The sequence below is a fragment of the Monomorium pharaonis genome, chromosome 6 (genome assembly GCF_013373865.1).
Source record: "Monomorium pharaonis isolate MP-MQ-018 chromosome 6, ASM1337386v2, whole genome shotgun sequence".
NCBI classification, from domain to species: domain Eukaryota; kingdom Metazoa; phylum Arthropoda; class Insecta; order Hymenoptera; family Formicidae; genus Monomorium; species Monomorium pharaonis.
The window spans coordinates 23,493,414-23,510,212 of NC_050472.1; the positions used below are offsets into that span (position 1 = coordinate 23,493,414).

The 16,799-nt window shown below is 28.0% G+C and overlaps 2 protein-coding genes across 9 annotated transcripts in view; one reads left to right on the plus strand and one right to left on the minus strand.

Moving 5' to 3' along the window:
- The window catches only part of LOC105832496 (soluble guanylate cyclase 89Db), a 169,300-nt gene extending 155,698 nt beyond the window's left edge, over positions 1–13,602 (plus strand). For 2 of the 8 annotated variants that reach the window (XM_028190732.2, XM_036288641.1), the window contains exons 3-14: positions 6,431–6,630; positions 6,887–7,080; positions 7,239–7,372; positions 7,801–8,034; positions 8,450–8,652; positions 8,738–8,845; positions 8,957–9,125; positions 9,192–9,335; positions 9,590–9,743; positions 11,358–11,467; positions 12,191–12,280; positions 12,368–13,602. In XM_028190732.2, the coding sequence (XP_028046533.1) occupies positions 6,488–6,630; positions 6,887–7,080; positions 7,239–7,372; positions 7,801–8,034; positions 8,450–8,652; positions 8,738–8,845; positions 8,957–9,125; positions 9,192–9,335; positions 9,590–9,743; positions 11,358–11,467; positions 12,191–12,280; positions 12,368–12,496 (1,812 nt within the window). In that variant the 5' untranslated portion in view covers positions 6,431–6,487 and the 3' untranslated portion in view covers positions 12,497–13,602. The other 6 variants (XM_028190731.1, XM_036288640.1, XM_036288638.1 and 3 more) reach the window with 6 other exon arrangements.
- Positions 13,603–13,713: 111 nt separating this feature from the next.
- Positions 13,714–16,740, minus strand: LOC105832500 (trypsin-1). Its single transcript, XM_036288646.1, has 7 exons — positions 16,305–16,740; positions 15,612–15,765; positions 15,158–15,320; positions 14,763–14,971; positions 14,399–14,601; positions 14,044–14,098; positions 13,714–13,861 (listed from the first exon to the last, which is right to left on the minus strand). Exons 1-7 carry the CDS (start codon positions 16,368–16,370, stop codon positions 13,746–13,748), a joined length of 966 nt encoding a protein of 321 aa, XP_036144539.1. The 5' UTR covers positions 16,371–16,740; the 3' UTR covers positions 13,714–13,745.
- Positions 16,741–16,799: the final 59 nt, after the last annotated feature.

Below are 16,799 nucleotides of genomic sequence, written 5' to 3' on the forward strand. Positions count from 1 at the left end.
TTTTTCCGTCTTCATTTATCAACATAAATTAGCTTTAATCTCGGTTTCTCTTATTCGTAAAATATGTAAATACGATAAAAACGATAAAAAGAAACTATTATTTGAAATTAAAATTAATTAACATTGGTAAAGATGGACAAGTACGCTTTATAACACTTTATCACTTTGTCACTTATAATTACAATTATGCTATTAGAGAACAACTCTAAAGGATTCGAAACAATCGAAAATCTTGCGCCTAAAATCAGGAGCAATGTCCAAAAATTCTAAGCTGTTCTTTTTATTCCTCTTTATCTATTACGTGTAATTAACGTTCTTCAGAGTGTATTACGCTATAATTCATGGTTATATATATTTATTTATTCAAGCAAATCATGTTTTTCACAGTGCAATGTTTAGTTTCAAAAAAATAAAGGAATGTCGCTTCAGAAAACCAATATTGATACCTTCCTTTATTATAAAAATATGATCTACACCACGTAATGATACGTAATGTATAAAAAACTATAATGTATAATAAACTAACTGACTTTCTTGTCTAATATAAAAATTATAATTTTACGTAATGTCGTACACGTGGAAAATTTTTGGACACTATAGTCTTCATAATAGGTAAAGTGCGGTCGCCATTTATAGCTCAATTGTCAGATATATTCGACGCAACTATATAGCTGCTGGAGTATTCGTAAGTTTTACACGCACAACGTCTCTAGCTGACACAGAATCATCAATAAAGAAACGATGGCGAAACAACGTGCGCGCACGGTAAGTCCACGCGCGCTTAACACGCGGGCGCCATGCTGAGAGCCCGCGAGCGCCGGATTTTTGAAAAGCGCGCCGAATCGCGGGACCATGCAACCATCGGGCTGTGTACTCACGTCTCGGCAACCACCAGGCGTCCAGCTTCCTGGGTCTGGATACGACGAGGTCGGGCCATTTGTCCTCCCGTATGGAATAACTCGACGGCGAACGCGAGACACTTTTCTCATTTTCATCCGACGCGAGGCTACCGGTGAGCGATTTCTCAGACGGGGATATTGGCAAACCGTCGCCACTCTCCGCGGCCATGTTTACGTTTCCACTGCCGACTAACGGCGCATCCGCCGACACAAGCATCCGTGTACGTATACGTGCTGCGTTCAAATGTGTTCGTGTCTCTCTGTTACGACGAACGGACCGCGGCGTCATTCCTTTTGCCAACACGTGGTAAGAATTCTCATCGTCATGCGACGCACGCACGCCAACATCAGACCCTGTCGGGTCGGATGATCATCATGGAATTCGGAATAATGTGACGGAATTGAAACAAATTATAGCGACAAATATAGTTTGCCATTATTCTTTTTTCATTCTTGCCGAACGCAAGGGGATACTAAGGCTTACAAATGAATCAAGAGACGGCGTAATAATATAATACAATACTGCAAATTTCGTATTGACTCTTGAAGAAATAAAAGTCTACCGCGCGAACAAATGAATCAATTTCCGTTTCCTGGACGCCATGTTGGGCGTCCGGAAAAATTAAATCAATTTATTGATTAGGAAAATTTATGAAAAATTTAGCTCTTGATTGCAATAAGCGATTAATTTTTTAAGTTGCTTTAAAAGAAATCTTAGGCGTTGATTAATTAAATTTTGAAGCAATAAAATGAATTGATTAAATAAATTATTGCACCTAATTATGATTAATTCAATCAAATTAATTGAATTTAATTAGCTACTGCAAAATAAAATTAATCGTTCATTATTAATTGTTAATCTTAGTCATTAATTTTAATAATAGTATTGATATAATAAATAAAATAATACTAATAAATATCGATTTAGATGTCTATGATTTTTGAAACATAAATAAAAATTATTTTTTATACTAATGTTTAATTTACTTTTATAATGTATTAAAATTGCGTGTGTACCTTCTTACGCTTATCATTAATTTTTAACTGCTTACTTTAGTTAAGCAAAAATTTAATCAAATAATAATTGTAAAACAGTTTTAATTAATTAATTAATAATTAATTTTATTGGTACATTAATCATGTGTAGAATGTCTCAAAATTAGTGAGTTAAAATTGAGTTAAAATTTTGGTAAAAAATGAAATAAAATAGTTATTTTTTTTAAAGTAATTTATGACAAATAAGGATAAATTTTAGGGATTCTTTAGAGTTTAGACTATAATACATAATTGAAAAGATATTTACAGATTTTCTAAAATATTTAAATAATACTGATAAAAAAAAACACAAGTATTTTTTAAACAAAAATATGTCTCAATATACTATTGTTTTAGGAACAATTTTCTTATATAAGATAAAAATATTAATAAAAGTATCTTTTAGCTATAAAATATAGTTATATATAGTTATATAGCTATATAAAATATAGTATAATAATAAATTACTATCGTTAAATTATATTGTATTTTACAATTTTAATGCGCAAGAAATGATTAGAAACTAAAATTTATTGCTCAAACATTCAGGTGTAAACGCTGTTTCTCTGTGGAACAACGATAAAGTCTGCGCACACGCATCGCGTACATCTCACCAATCTTCTATCCTTGGTAAACCGAATAACCCCCAAGCCATAGTTGAAACTGAATCCGCCGCGTATCCATTCGACTTCTTTCTCTTCACTGCATCAGGAAGAGTCTATTGTTTAAATGACACTTAGTATCACTTTTGCGACTCTGATGGCGCGAAACACTTATCTTCCGAACAATGTGATTATAATGGAGTAAAATAGTGTGAAGGATTTCGATCTGCTCGTTTTGTAAGATTGCAGAAAATATTTTTATAAACTCGCCGACGGACTTACGCCATTTAATTAAAAAATACCTAAACAAAATAAAATTTGTGAGGATTTGTCAAAATGTACGGGATGCTTCTGGAAAGTGTGCAATATTTTGTACAGGTCGGTAAAGTGCGAATAAATTATACAACTGACATTTAGCAAACTTAAGCTATACATTTTATTTGTAATATATATATATATTTGAAGAATAACTGCATTTACATTAAAATTTTAATTTCAAAATTTTATTTGTTCTTCGTTTTTCTTCACGGTAAGTTCTTTAATAATTAATAATTTCTTATTTAAATTAATTTATTTTTTTCTCTTTAGCAAGTTATAGATAGTTACAAAAGTTAAATTGGATTATTATAATGAAAAACTTGAACTTTTTTATATATTGTTGTACTTCTATACTTAGAAAATTCTAACATTATTTATAATTAGTTTTTGGTAAATAAAAGATTTTATTTTATAGTTTACAGATATCCTTATATAGTTTATAAAAAATTAGCATACTTTTTTAATATTTTGGATAATTGTTAAAATAGTTTTTTGGTTAATCGTCAAATCATGTAGTCATTTAACATTCCTTGAACTATTTTTTATTAAATTGTTAAGTAAGCTGTATTAGGAAATTCAAAAAGAAATAATTTAATCAATCAGGATTAAATTTCTTCAGTTGTTTTGTGCACTTGTTTGTTTTTCAAAATTTTAACTTTATTAAAAATATAACATGGAAAATCGCATAAGTTTTCTAAGATTATAGTGGCGCAGCTGCTCCTAGAAATATTCAATTTGAGAAGTTTAAAATTATGAAAGCTGTGCTGATAAAGAACAAGAATTTCTAGAATTTCAAAATACTAAAACTTTTTCTGGGTCGATTTCTTTTATTTAATTTTTTATTACTTTCCTTCTTTTTCATTAAGAACGTTATTATAGGTAATTTTTTTTACACGTTTTATGTTAAAGAAATGCATTCAGTATTTCTTTTACGTCAAAAGACATTTATCTTTCAGCGCAGATTTTAATGAATCCTATCATGTTTCCCTTATGTGTTCTCTCTTTCCTCGATAGGAAATTTCTTTTTAGAAAAAATACAGTCATACTTATATAATAAAAAGACGTTACTTTTTTTATTACAATAAATTTATATAAAATTTATTATATAAATGTTATGAATTAAGAATGAACATTCTAATATATTATATATATTTAAGTTATTTTTTGTTAATAAAATGAGATTATATTTATTTCTAATAAAGAACTAAATAGAGAACTCTAATAAAACGCTTTATTATCATTTATCAAGTATGTGAATGCAGTTTTATTGTATAACATGTTCTTTTATCGTATTAATTAGTTCTCATTTAATTATAATTTTTATAAACCTTTGTAAAATCTAAGAAAAACATTAAATACACATATAAAACATAAGATGTAAATATTATACATCGTGTGTTATAATTAAAACGTTCATGTCTTACGTATCCTAATAAGTTGAACAAATCCATATTAATTGCACGTTTCTGCAATCAGTATCTATTTTAATGAATTGTATGTGTACTTGATTTAGTAATTCAACGTACACTAAGCGGATATTGAATTACTAAATCAAGTCCAAATATATTTATGGTTAAGCTACCTGCAATTTACATTTCGCTGCCTTTCTGTAGAAAACACAACCAAGATTAAAGTCATTCATCAATTTGTTTCATTCAATTTGTTCCATTCTTTACAATGCTTTAAGCGCGATTTAATGTTTATAGAAACATTTTCTTATTTACAATTATCTTAGTATTGATTGATATTAACTTAATAATTAATATTTTTAATTTATTATTTAATTAAAAAATGTGTTATTTAAAATATTATAACATTTAATACAAACAATACTAATTATTATTTGATTATTTATGATCTTGAATACTTATGAATACAGAGTCTTTTCACTTAGTCATACAAATTTAGAAAAGAATAAATTAACATCTTTTTCTCTTTCTATTTCTTATACTCTTGAAAAAAATATTTTTATCTTGCAATATAATTTTAACAGAATCTACGTAGTATTAATTTAATATTAATATTGTTATGTTGATTCAAAAACACACATACACACACATACACACACATTTTATTTTATCTACATTACGGGAAATAAATTTCACAAATACGACATATATGTAATAAATAATAATAAATTACATCATCACACACACATTTATTTCTTCAATATTTTATCAAAGAAAATCAATTATAAACATTTACATTTAAGCAATATTTTATTACATGATTTCTTAATCGAAATATATTTTATGTCTCAACACCAGATATTTAGTATCAAAAATTTAAAATTTATTTATTTTGTAACAAAATTATTTGTCACTAGTTTCTATATTTTTTTATGTTAAATAATTAATGTTTTTACACAAGTTTATAATAATATGTGCATGCGAATATTCTATATAAGTATATTTTATTTATTAATATTAAATTATAACAATAATTAATTAATTTAATGTATTTTATTTATCGTTCTCAATTGATTTACATTTTATAATGCATGTCACGCATTTGCAAAGGAAACGCTTCGTAGATATATAATAAACGAGGCACTTGAATATAAATGAATTTAAAACACTTCCTTTTAGTCTTCGATGTTTTAATTGTATACAGTTTTAAAAATAGTATCTACCAATATGTAAGCGACTATATCGATTTGTTTTAATATATCTTGCTTACATTTCTTTTCTCTTGTTTTTAATCATTTACACTTACGTATTTTAATAATGCTATGCATTATTATTTTCAACTCAAATATAATTCGACATAGATGTACTTCTTTAATAATGTTTTTATAGATTACTTAATAATAATTTTGTAGATTACTTAATAATAATAAATTATTGTGTAATACACTGTATATCAAATAATATTATCAAGTTTAATAATACAATATAAAAACGGGAAAGGATTATTAATTAAAATGCATTATGTATACTATAAGCATATATATGTATACTAATTTATTTGTTTCAATTTTTAAATATATTTTTTAGTGTAATTACATTTTTTTATAAAACTTAATTTAGTCTTTTAAAACTTCGCTTAAATTTCTAAATGGTTTTTATAAAATTAAAGAAGTGCTTTAGAATATATGTCTGTTTCATTCGATCGTTTCAATTTCTAAATTTGCGTGTTCATTTGTAATATGGCTCTTGAGAGCCTTCCTCATTAAAGATCACATATTCATTTTCGTGACCACTTCTCATCCTACTAAAAGAAACATTAATTGACATAGGGGAACCAGACAATTGGCTTGATTGTCCGAATCGATTTATAATTGATCCGTAGAACCTCTTATTTGGCACGTAACGAAGATTATTAGAGATATTTCTCTTTTAATAAATAATATTTTACTTTCAGCTTATATGTCATCTTGTCATCAATATCTACATTAAGTTTTACTTTCTTATCTTAATTGAGATGTAACCTTAAAGTATCACTTATTGTTAATTTAATATATTATAGAGTGTCCCACAACTCTGTTCATCTCAGATATCTCAGATATTTAAAAAATTAAGAAGAAAAATATTAGATACAGAGGGCTATAAAAAATATAAAAAATATATTTTACAGTTAGAATTTGGCGAAGAAGTATGGCTTCGGATTTTAGAGAAAGCTGATTGCAAACACATGGTTTTTAATACAAGACAAACATATCCGGATGATCTAATGACAAATTTGGCTATGGCTCTTGCCACGTATACTGATGATTCTATGGATAACATTATGCAATTTTTTGGAAAGTGTTTTGTTAGATTTTTTAGTAATTTAGGGTAAGTTTTATATTTAGACGAACACGCACTAGTTGAACATATAAACGAATCAATAGTTTTACATAATTTCTGAAATTTAACTAACTGTATCGGAAATATAATTCTACATAATCATTAGTTTCGTGCATACAAAAATGTCTCTACGAGTTCAATATGTGCATTTCTTAATTTAATTACGATTACCGTGTATATCGTAAATTTTGAAAATGCTTGTATAAAAATTAATAATACATACGTTTAATTTATTTTTTGTTAGGTATGACTGCACCATAAAGGCAACCGGTCGTTACTTTTGTGATTTTTTACAAAGCGTAGATAATATTCACATGCAAATGAGATTTACGTATCCAAAAATGAAGAGTCCTTCTATGTATACAACACACATAGATGCAGAAGGTGTTGTTTTAGTTTATAGAAGCACTCGACGAGGTTTTACTCATTATCTTATGGGTAAGAGTTTAACCTTTATATTATACAATAAGAAAAAATAATCAGTCAATATCAGAACTTTTATAAATATGATAAAAGAAAAATATAAATATAAGTAAATCTTCAGTTTAATATTTTACAATATATATTTTTCATCATATCTATACAATTCTTTGTAGGACAATTATTTCAAATAGCTAAAGACTTATATAATACAGAACTGGATATTAAAGTATTAGAAAGTTTACATAATATTCCAGGATCTCGAAGCGTAATGATTAAATTTCGTATTAATTTCGATAACCATGAATACGTAAGTTTTATACATTTAAACTTTACTGCGTGCATCTTGTTTCTTTATTAAAGAAATAGTTTGAAAGAAGGCTACTCTCTATGAAATACATATATTATATTTATATGTATAATGTGTTATTATTAATATATAATGTATTAATTACACAATTGTATATCTAACTATATTTTTCTTTAAAAAGGTATTCTACAGTTTTAAAAAATATAAATAAAATTGGTAATACATGTATACATATAAAACCTGGTTTATAAAAACTAAATTTTTCCTATTTCTTATAATATTATTTTATTATTAAATACTTATGTTATTACTAGTTATTATGTTCATTATTAATTGAAATTTATTTATTTAACTGCAGTATTATGTATTATTTATAATAATACGTTTAATATTCAGTTCTTAATATTGTAATTTACATTGGGAATCAGATCGCGAAGAACAATAGAATGACTCCACTAGACCTTGAATTACCACCTATATCTTGTACATTTTTCTTACGCCTTTTTCCATTTGGCGTTGTAATGAACAAGGATATGCGAATATTAGGAGCTGGTGATAAATTGCTTCAAGCATGGGGTGGCACCACGTCCATCTTAAACAGGCATGTTATAGAGATATTCAAATTGAGAAGACCGAAAGGAATTTCGTTTACTTGGGGAAACGTAAGTAATACAAATTATGCTCTTTAAATTGAAGTCAGCACAGTATCGCTGAAAGACAGTGCATATTTCATTAATTTCTACAATAAATAACAATTATAAATATTGCATTAAAATTAGTAAAATTTCACTGATTCCGAGAGGATGTATTTTGAAAATCATCAATTTTATGAATTACGTTTACATTTTCAATTGTAACAAAGATAATACAAAATGTAAAATCACGTCCTCTAAATGTCTGTAGAACATTAGAAGAATTAAACATGTACATAAAAATCATGTAAAAAATGTATTTATTGTGCACTATGTCTGCTACGATCGTTCGTTGGCCTTATCTATATTTAAACTGTCTTTTAAAAGTCTTGTAACTACGTACATGAATGTTATATTCAAATATACATATAAATATATTTTTTAGGTAATGTATTTACATTCAGTGATATTCGAATTAGAACTTATTAGAGCAAATGATCAACGTTCTTCCATAAATTTAGACGATGTGCCAAGCACAAGCAGTAGTTTAGATAGACGTGGAAGCCAAGGTGCGAGAAGTATTTTATTGAAAGGTCAAATGAGATTTATCGAAGATATTAAAGCTATTATATTTCTCTGTAGTCCTTTGTAAGTCTTCTCTTCCCTCAATATATCATCATAATTACACACATTTTCTATAGAATAATTGAAATCAATTATCTTACTATAACAGAATCAACAGTTTAGACGAACTTCTTAATATGGGTCTGTATCTAAACGATTTAAATCCTCACGGAATGAGCAAAGAATTGGTATTGGCAGGATGGCAGCATTGCGGAAGGTATTAATCGTGTTTTTAAATAATGAAAAATTTTTTCTCACCTTGAAGTAAGTTTAAAAAAATTTTTTTTTGGATATATATCTATATCTAATCTGTATCATTTATTTATAGATTGGAAATGATGTTTGAGAGGGCAGAACAAAGATCGACGGAACTAGAAAACAGCTATGCGTTGCTAGATCGATGGAAAAACAGGAGCGACGAACTTTTATATTCTATGATTCCGCAAACGGTGGCAGACCGATTGCGAGCTGGAGCCAGTCCGTTGAGCACTTGCGAGGTGCGCAAACATTAGTTTCGGCTTTCCGTCATGTCTAACAATTACCTAAAAATGCTTTGTTTACAGTCATTTGAATCAATAACGGTCCTTTTTTGTGAATTATGCGACTTTGATTATTCGACTATCGAAGGAGCGATGGACATCGTCTTATCAATGAATGCTGTTTTTTCTTGTTTCGATACGCTGATGGATCAATTTAATGTGTATAAAGTAAATTTATTTCTTTTAACATTAAAGTGCCATATATCATTTGAGATAATAATGTAGAATTTAATATGATTGACCAATATCTTGACTTAACCAAAAATATTTTTCTTCAAAATATAATATTATATTTTGATATACATATAACTGCGTCACGAGAACAGAGTTTATCTGAGCTAGATATTATATGACTGATGCTATTGATCACGTGTACAATTGTAATTTGTAGTTACCATTTATAATCGTACAATATGTAATAGGTGGAGACCGTTGGTCGCGTGTATATGGCGGCCAGCGGAGCACCGGACAGAAATGATAACCACGCGCAGAACATCGCCGATGTTTCCTTGCAACTTATTGAGCATGTTCGATCCCTCAAATTACCCTCCGGACTGGATATACGAATCCGTATAGGTAATCATCTTACATATAGCCGTTCTACTTACCGAACGTAATATATTCCCTTATATCTCTTGGGACTCTGTTTTCTCGACGTTTTGAATAATTGTATCCAGGGTTAAGCCTTTAACGCGTAAAATACAAATAATCTACATTATGTGTGTACAATATAAATTATGTAAATTATGTAAGTATAATACAAAATCCTGACTGAAATTATTTTTCGCAATAATCTTTCTATAGTGTTGTTAAAGATTAGAGGAGGAGGAGAACTTATATATACTTGTTAGCATCAAAATAAATTATTTGTCAATATAATTTGTGATATTGCAAATTTCGGCTTCAGGTAAGGACTATGTTCCGAAACCAATATGCGCCGCGTAATCCATATAAACTGGAGATTGTTTTATTTTCACTTAATAATAATAAATTTTTTAACACATGCAAACATTCTTTATCAGCTCGTAATGGCATTATTCGATGTTTAAATAAAACTATAATATAAGTAAAACACAATTTATTGGTAATTAAAACGAAGCTTTTGAGAGACGGACTAAAAGTGACGCAAGGGTCGTGCGCGCGGCCCAAACTTATAGCTGCAACATTAAAAACCCCATACGTAGACGATACCCGTGTGGAAATTCTATCTAGGTTGTAATCAGGGCCAAGTTTCCTTACTTTTATTGAGGCCCAAGTTAGGACACCTATCTTGGTCCAATATCAATTTGTCCAGCTTTTTAATCTAGGGCCTACATTGGTTTTCAAACTTAGGCCAATATAAAAATTTAGCTTGAGACAAACTAAAATTGTTTAATATTATAATAAAATAAAATTTTTTTTTAATTATTTTTATCAACAGTAACAACAAATTTTTATTTTATTTTATTTTATTTTATTTTATTTTATTTTAGTTTAATTTTCAGCCTATTGCAAAAAATAATTTCTGTCAGCCTATTGCAAAATATAATTTCTGCAATAGGCTGACGATTGCGGAAAATAATGAATTTTTACAATACACAAAGTGTTGTAAAAAATAATTTCTTATATTATTTATAAAAGCAGTTAAATTTTGCAAAATATATTAAAAATTATTTTGGATGCCTAAGTAACGCCCGTATGGGGCCAATATTAAATAGGGCATGCCTAGATGAATTTCCACACGGGTAGCGCCAATTTTTTATGAAGCCGAACATAAAAGAAAAGTATCTCGATGATAACATCAAGGATGTACGCATAACGTAAATAATTCATGTAATCTTGACATTTATACGACACACTTTTTATTTTATCTTTATGAAGAGATTAACGATTGTGTGTATCGCATACCGCCACAATAAAACAAATTGGCTTAATAAATAATAATATCCCCAAAAATATTTTTGTATCAACGTATTACTTATATGATGACACATTGGGACAAAGTTTTGCTTGCATAATATGAACTGATTTTGCGTGTTACGTTTTGCTGGATATTTATACCCAAAATATTTTCTCAATATCTTTTATATACTATATAAATGATAAAACATATTCTAACAACAAAACTCATGCAAATTTGTTATAATTTTGCATGCGTAGCATCAAACTTACCTGCAAGAATTGTTACCTGGAATTTGTCTTGAATTTCAGGGATACATTCTGGGCCAGCAGTTGCCGGTGTGGTCGGCATCAAAGTACCGAGATATTGTTTCTTCGGAGACACTGTTAATACTGCCTCCAGAATGCAGACTACTAGCCTGGTAATGCTTAATTTTTACGAGTTTCTAATTTAGACGATTAGATTTAAAGCTCTTTTCTTTAACCGGTCACCATTTTGTTAGCAATTAAGATACATTATTCATTAAGATGGGATATATGCATTTGTAAAGATTAAAATAAATTTTGCGTCGTTTATTTCAAACCAGTAAAATAAACACAAACTTTTAGACAATCTGACCAGAATTATTTTTCAAGATTTTATATTCAAAACAAATGAAACATAACAAAGTTACACTTTTCTTAAAACTAAAAGTACAGATATAAAAAACCACACACAATGTAAGTGTTAACATTTTGTAATAATTCTTCAAAAAAAAAAAAACTTTAAACCACAGCCGTATAAAATTTCTTAGAAACTTCTCTTCAACGTGAGTTCAAAGATAAAATATGATCTATATCAGAAAGTTAAACTCGATATGGATTGATTTCGACATTTTAGATTACCTTTGATGCAAGAAGTAATGACTATAATAGCCACAATTTAATCATATTTTTGATAACAGGCATCAAAGTTCTAAACTAATAATGATTAATTTCAATTCAGTCATCAAAAAACCATAATTTATCGTTACGCATAATATAACTTACGTCTTATGTTTATGACAGTCAATTGCCTGAAAAATATTTACAAACATTTCAGAAATTGTTTTTTATGTTTTTAAATTCTCATATTTTGTATTGTTTAACTGGATTATGTGATACAGCCAGGAAAGGTGCATATCTCTTCTAGTACTAAAGCTCTGTTACCAAAAGGTCACTATGATACTGAATCACGTGGAGTTGTGTGGGTAAAGGTTCGTATTATGAAAATATACTGATTAATAACGTCACATATATTACATATATATCACATGTAATTATATATTATTTATTATACAAAGGGAAAAGGAGATATGGAGACATATTGGCTGCAGTCAGCGGCAAACAATGAAATAAAGGAAAAAACTAATTCGTCAGACAATGAAAATGCAATAATTGAAGATCTTCTAATCGCTAATATAGAGCTTTAATATTAAAATAAATAAAATTCATATAATTACTATAAAATGTTTTATCTAGTAAAAGGAACCAATTTGTTGACTATATATTTCTCAATAATATACACCTTGATTGTGTATAATAAAATTACTTATAAAAAATTTATAAAAGATAAATTTTATTAAAGAAATGAAAGAGTTTATAAAAAATAAAAATTACGAAAAAATACTATATATTGAATCAATTATAAATTGATGCCTTATTAATATAAACAATATAATCTATAAATAATATGATGCATACATTTTAAATCACTATCTGTTCTAGCGAGTTGTAAGTGACAAACGACTACAATATATATATATATATATCAAAATTCCAAATCGTCTGTTTGTGAGAAGCAGAGAAAGTCGTGTCACTTTCTTCTGTTAAGTATATATTCTATGTTGTAAATATTGACCAAAGTAAAAAACAAGACACATGCCTTAATTTTTAATTGCATACACCACTCCATTTAATTGCATACACAACTCATGATGTAAAATGCTACAGGACCGATTCCACTTTCGGATAAACTATGTAGTAAATTATCTAATGGATGAATGTTTACTCTACACAATGACGTGATAGATGTGTAGACACAGATATTTATTCTGGCTTGGATGTTTTTCGCAATAAGTTTTTCATAATTTTGTAAAATGTTTATTGCATCATTAGTAAATTTGACGATCAAATTCATTTGAGATGTTATTCTAGCTTTAGTTTATAATTGTAGTTTAAATCCAGCAATTATATCGGCACGCAGCTTTTAAAAATAAAAATTGTATTTAATAAATGATACATAAATTAAGCACCAAAATTCTCTTCGGTCTGAAAAATGCACTTCCTCTTATCTGTTGTGTTATTATCGATCTAATACCTTATATATTACTATATAGGTACTACATATCCATTACATTGATTAGATAATTTATCATATAGTTTCCGGATGTGGAACAACTAATCCATAGAGTCATGTATTAAGTTATGATAAGCATACTATCGATTATTACGTGTATTTACGTATATAATCACAATAAATAAATATGTATTAAATAATTAGTGTATCACGATGCAATAAAGTTTTGATTGTACAATACAAATAAGTTTTGTTAATTGTATATATGTATTATTAATTGTGCACTTTATTGATGTTGTTCCTATAGCTTGGATACTTTCCGCCTGATTGTATAAATAAATATGAATAAACTAAAATAAATATGTCTATATCAAAATTGCATATTAACAATAGCAGCCATCTGCCGTGTTGTGTGCAATCCATGTAAGAAATCGATTTACTCTAGTATAAACCCCGGGATATCCGGGTTGCGCACATCCTTCGCCCCAAGATACCACTCCTGCAAAAGTTTTTTAATTTATTTAGCTTCTCTCCCATGAGAATGGCTTGCCAGGTTTTCTTTAAAGTATTTTCTTAATTAACAATCAACAATTTCTTCAAGTTTCATAATGTTTCGTATCGTATAACTATGTTAAATATATAACAAACAATTTAAAACTCAACCAATTATTCTGAACTTACCAACTACCTCATGAACACTATTTTCTTCCACATGCAAGGGACCACCACTATCCCCCTATAATGTGAGAATTTATACTATTATTCTTTCTTTAAAATTTTATATTTGTTAAAAACGTACACGCGTATACTGAATTTCTATGCTGACGCTTTTACTTTTCATTCATTAGGTATGTTGTGTGTGAATTTTACAATATATTTAAATAATATATTATAATTAATAAAATAATATATATTATTTTTATATCAAATTTATATTCAGTTTTAATTTAAGATAGACGATTTAAAAATATATTATTACTCTTGTCTTATTATTTCCTTGCTATCAGTAATTAAAAATTTATGACTTTTAGCTTACTTGACAGGAATCCTTGCCACCCTCCTTGAAACCCGCACACATCATGTTATCTGTTATCCTGTGTGGTGGATACTTTGTAGCGCGACATTCCGTGTTTGTAAGAATAGAAACAACGACTTCCAATAAAGTATGCGATACCGATCCACCTTCTTTGGTGGCACCCCATCCAGTCACTATACCCTTTTTACCGGCAAAGGTTTTCACTAAAAACAGATAATTAATTTGTAATCTATAATACGAACAATTTACAAGCAGTTCTTAAAGTTAAACTTTTTTAAAATCTTCAAGATCTAAAATTGATTTTTGGAATCTAAAAGTTTACAAATAATAATTACTTTTCAAACAAATTAATGTCAAAAGATACCTTGTTCCGGTAGACAAGCGGGTCGCATTAAACCTTCGAACTTGATAGGAGTCTTTAGCTTAAGGAGTGCAATATCATTGTTATAATTAACAGTCGAGTAACCACTATGTTTGATTGTTTTTTCCACTTGAAAGTCTTGTATTTTGCTTTCATTGATTGTGTGCAAGTCGTGTTCCAATATTCGGACACTCAATTTATTCGCATCGAATCTGTCAAAAAGAATCTGATCGATTATTGATTATTTCGTACAGACGGACATAAATGCACAAATTCAAAATATCAAACATTATAAACATATGAATCACCTGCCAATCTGATCGATTCTCAATCGTTTCATACACACGCATATAAGTACATAAATTCAAAATATCAGAAATTATAAACATATGCATCACCTGTCAATACAATGAGCGGCCGTTAATACATATCGCGAATTTATGACTGTACCTCCACAATAAAATTGTCCTCTATACATTAGTAAGACCATCCAAGGATACTGATTGATAAGCGTCTCGACACCTCCGACAATACGATTATATTTGTTTGTCAAACCACAGGCTATAAATAAAGAGTCAATATGTTACTATTTCATACATATACCGTACACATATGTGCATGTAGATTTTTTTCCATTAATATTGATATAAATATTTTCAATTTAATTTAATTTAGATATAATATGTTAAACAATGTAGAAATTTTTAAGGAGTTTCAATAATAACCTAGAAAAGAAAATGAGATAAATATTATAGATATGTAATAATTAACAGTAATTATCGCTCACTTTAATTGCACTGTAAAAAAATGAAAACAAATATTATTAGGTAATAAATTCAAATTTAAACATACTGCATTTTAAACATTTTTCTGGTTGCTGTGGTTCTATAAGCGTTGGTGGATATGGTGTCACCGAACCAAACAACCATTCCCAAAATCCTTTATCATTGTCAATTCCACTTGTACTATTCAAATTTTGCTCTTCTACATGTACGGTTAAGTTTGACTGTAATTATTTGAAACATATTTTATATGTTAAGGATTATAATATCTGTATCACAAAAAATTAATAAAAAATAATTTTTTTGAATCTTTATTGCATTTTATTGAATAAATATAACTTACAGTATAGAATATATTTGATTATAAAATATACATAAAAATTTTAAAAATATTAAATATTTATATTAATGTTACAAAGATATATTAAAAATTAATTATATAATAATATTTTATATATTAATTTTTAAAGTTAAGTATTAAGAAGCTGAAGAAGTGACATTTAATAAATCATTCATTAAAAGAAATCTATTCTTTTAGTTAATAATAAATTCGAAGAAAATATAATAAAACTATAAATTTCTAATGCTTATTTCTTGTGTGTGTGTGTGTATATATATATATATCATTTCTAACATACACATCTTCGTATATTTTATCTTCAAATAAATTAACTCGAGAGATATCCATGATTTAACCATAAATAGTCATAAAAGTATGTGAAAACACTAAACTGACTAAACCACATCAACACATCGACAATACCTCATTATCAATAGTGATTGCCATTGTCACTGCGACAAATATTACAAATAACAGTATAAATCGCATTATTTCTTGCACTTAAAAATCTAGCACTGGAATGTATTTATCTCACTGTGCACTGTGATCTGATCCACCGCACTTCCTGCCAAGACAGCATATACTTTCACACAAGCCATCGATTCGGTGTCACGTCTTTATTTATACGGAATAGTGGACAAGCCGGTAGCAGAAGTGAAAATTTAGGCTAGCAGTATGTAAATTCACCACAAACAAATGTCGTCAGTATATAAGAGATCTGTTAAACAAGTTCACTGAAGGCACTATATGGTGATCGAATAATTCCTTTCGTCTTTCTCCGGTGATTTCTCTTCTCGGAATTAAAAAAAAAGGGCAAAAGTGAATGTCCCAGTTAAAAGTAATTTATAATAGATGGAATACAAAATTTAAAAAATACAAAAAATGAAATAAACGTTTTATAAAAAAACTTTCATATTT

Coding starts and splice junctions, on each gene's coding strand:
- LOC105832500 (XM_036288646.1), bottom strand. CDS start 16,370: ATGCGATTTATACTGTTATTTGTAATATTTGTCGCAGTGACAATGGCA. Junction 15,766..16,304: donor CAATCACTATTGATAATGAG/GTATTGTCGATG, acceptor AAATAATTACAG/TCAAACTTAACCGTACATGT. Junction 15,321..15,611: donor AGAAAAATGTTTAAAATGCA/GTATGTTTAAAT, acceptor CTTTATTTATAG/CCTGTGGTTTGACAAACAAA.